The sequence below is a fragment of the Choloepus didactylus genome, chromosome 13, assembly GCF_015220235.1.
Source record: "Choloepus didactylus isolate mChoDid1 chromosome 13, mChoDid1.pri, whole genome shotgun sequence".
NCBI lineage: Eukaryota > Metazoa > Chordata > Mammalia > Pilosa > Megalonychidae > Choloepus > Choloepus didactylus.
This window is the reverse complement of record NC_051319.1, coordinates 88,922,364-88,923,581: the sequence shown is the minus strand read 5'-3', so window position 1 is coordinate 88,923,581 and position 1,218 is coordinate 88,922,364. Positions and strand designations below refer to the sequence as shown.

General features: G+C 45.3%; 1 protein-coding gene across 1 annotated transcript; it reads left to right on the top strand.

Annotated features, from left to right (window-relative positions):
• The first annotated feature begins 323 nt into the window (after positions 1–323).
• LOC119507784 (obscurin-like) lies at positions 324–650 on the top strand. The gene has a single exon (XM_037800929.1). The coding sequence runs from the start codon at positions 324–326 to the stop codon at positions 648–650; it is 327 nt and encodes a 108-aa protein (XP_037656857.1).
• The last annotated feature ends 568 nt before the right edge of the window (positions 651–1,218 follow it).

Genomic DNA, 1,218 nt, shown 5'->3' with positions numbered 1-1,218 from the left:
TGGGGATGTGATCTGGACAGTCATGTTGGAAAATACTCTCACATCATCTAGAAAGTTTGAAGATTTGCATGCATCTTGATCCCACGGTTCCTCCCCTAGAGGAGCGTGTGCACAGGAGACATCTTACCATGTCCCCACCTGGAGACATCCCACATACCATCAGGGTAGAATGTAAATAGACTGTGGTAGTTATTGCTCGTAAGACAACAGGACAGACCCAGCCACAAAGATTGTGGCAGAACCTGAAGAAACTTCTGGTTCTCCTGCCTTCCTGTGTAGGCCTTTCCACACACCTCCTTCCTGGTTTGGTTGGTATCTCTTAGATGGTGTCTCTGACCAGGTTTGTTCCGCCTTGTCCCCCAGAACCCAAGGTGATGTTTGCCAAGGAACAGCCAGCACACAGTGAGGTGCAGGCTGCGGCAGGGGCCAGCGCCATGCTGAGCTGCAAAGTGGCCCAGGCCCAGTCAGAGGTGATGTGGTACAAAGATGAGAAGAAGCTCAATGTGAGCTCTAGAGTGTGTGTGAAGGCCATAGGCCATGGTCACTGGCTGGTGGTGCAGAAGGCAGACAAGGTGGACACCGGGGAGTACAGCTGTGAGGCCAGGGACCAGAAGGTCTCCTTCCACCTGTACATCCCAGGTGGGTCCTGAGGTCCCTCTTATCTTCCTGAGGATCATCATTAGGCAGTGGTTGGTGGGAGGAGCCATCTAATGACCTGTTTTCTTACAGAGCACTTCATATAACATCCTCCACCATGTATTTACAACACACTGAATGACAGGCTCTTGTGACATGCTTTTGTATTTTTAGATGTTTAAACTTCACAAAAAAAAAAAAAAAAAACCCTATGAAGAAGAAGCTGATTATTCCCCTTTTAAGATAAGGCTCAGGATGTTTCATAACTTCTAGGTCAAACAGCCAGAAAATAGCAGATCCAGGATTTGGGCCCAATAGCTTGGGATCATTTTCCTTCTTCTTTAAAGACTTTGCTTTCAGTATTTATTTTAGCAGGCTGCTAATGACTCATTCTGCCATTTTTTTGTTTGTCTGGCACCACATTTTGCCTTTTTGTTTTTAATTAGTAGACTATTTTTTTAATACTTTTAGATTTACAGAAAAATTGAGCAGAGATTTTATATATCCCCTTCCCCTGCAAACTGTTTCCCCTATTTTTGACATCCCACGCTAATGTGGTACCTTTGTTATAACTGATGACCC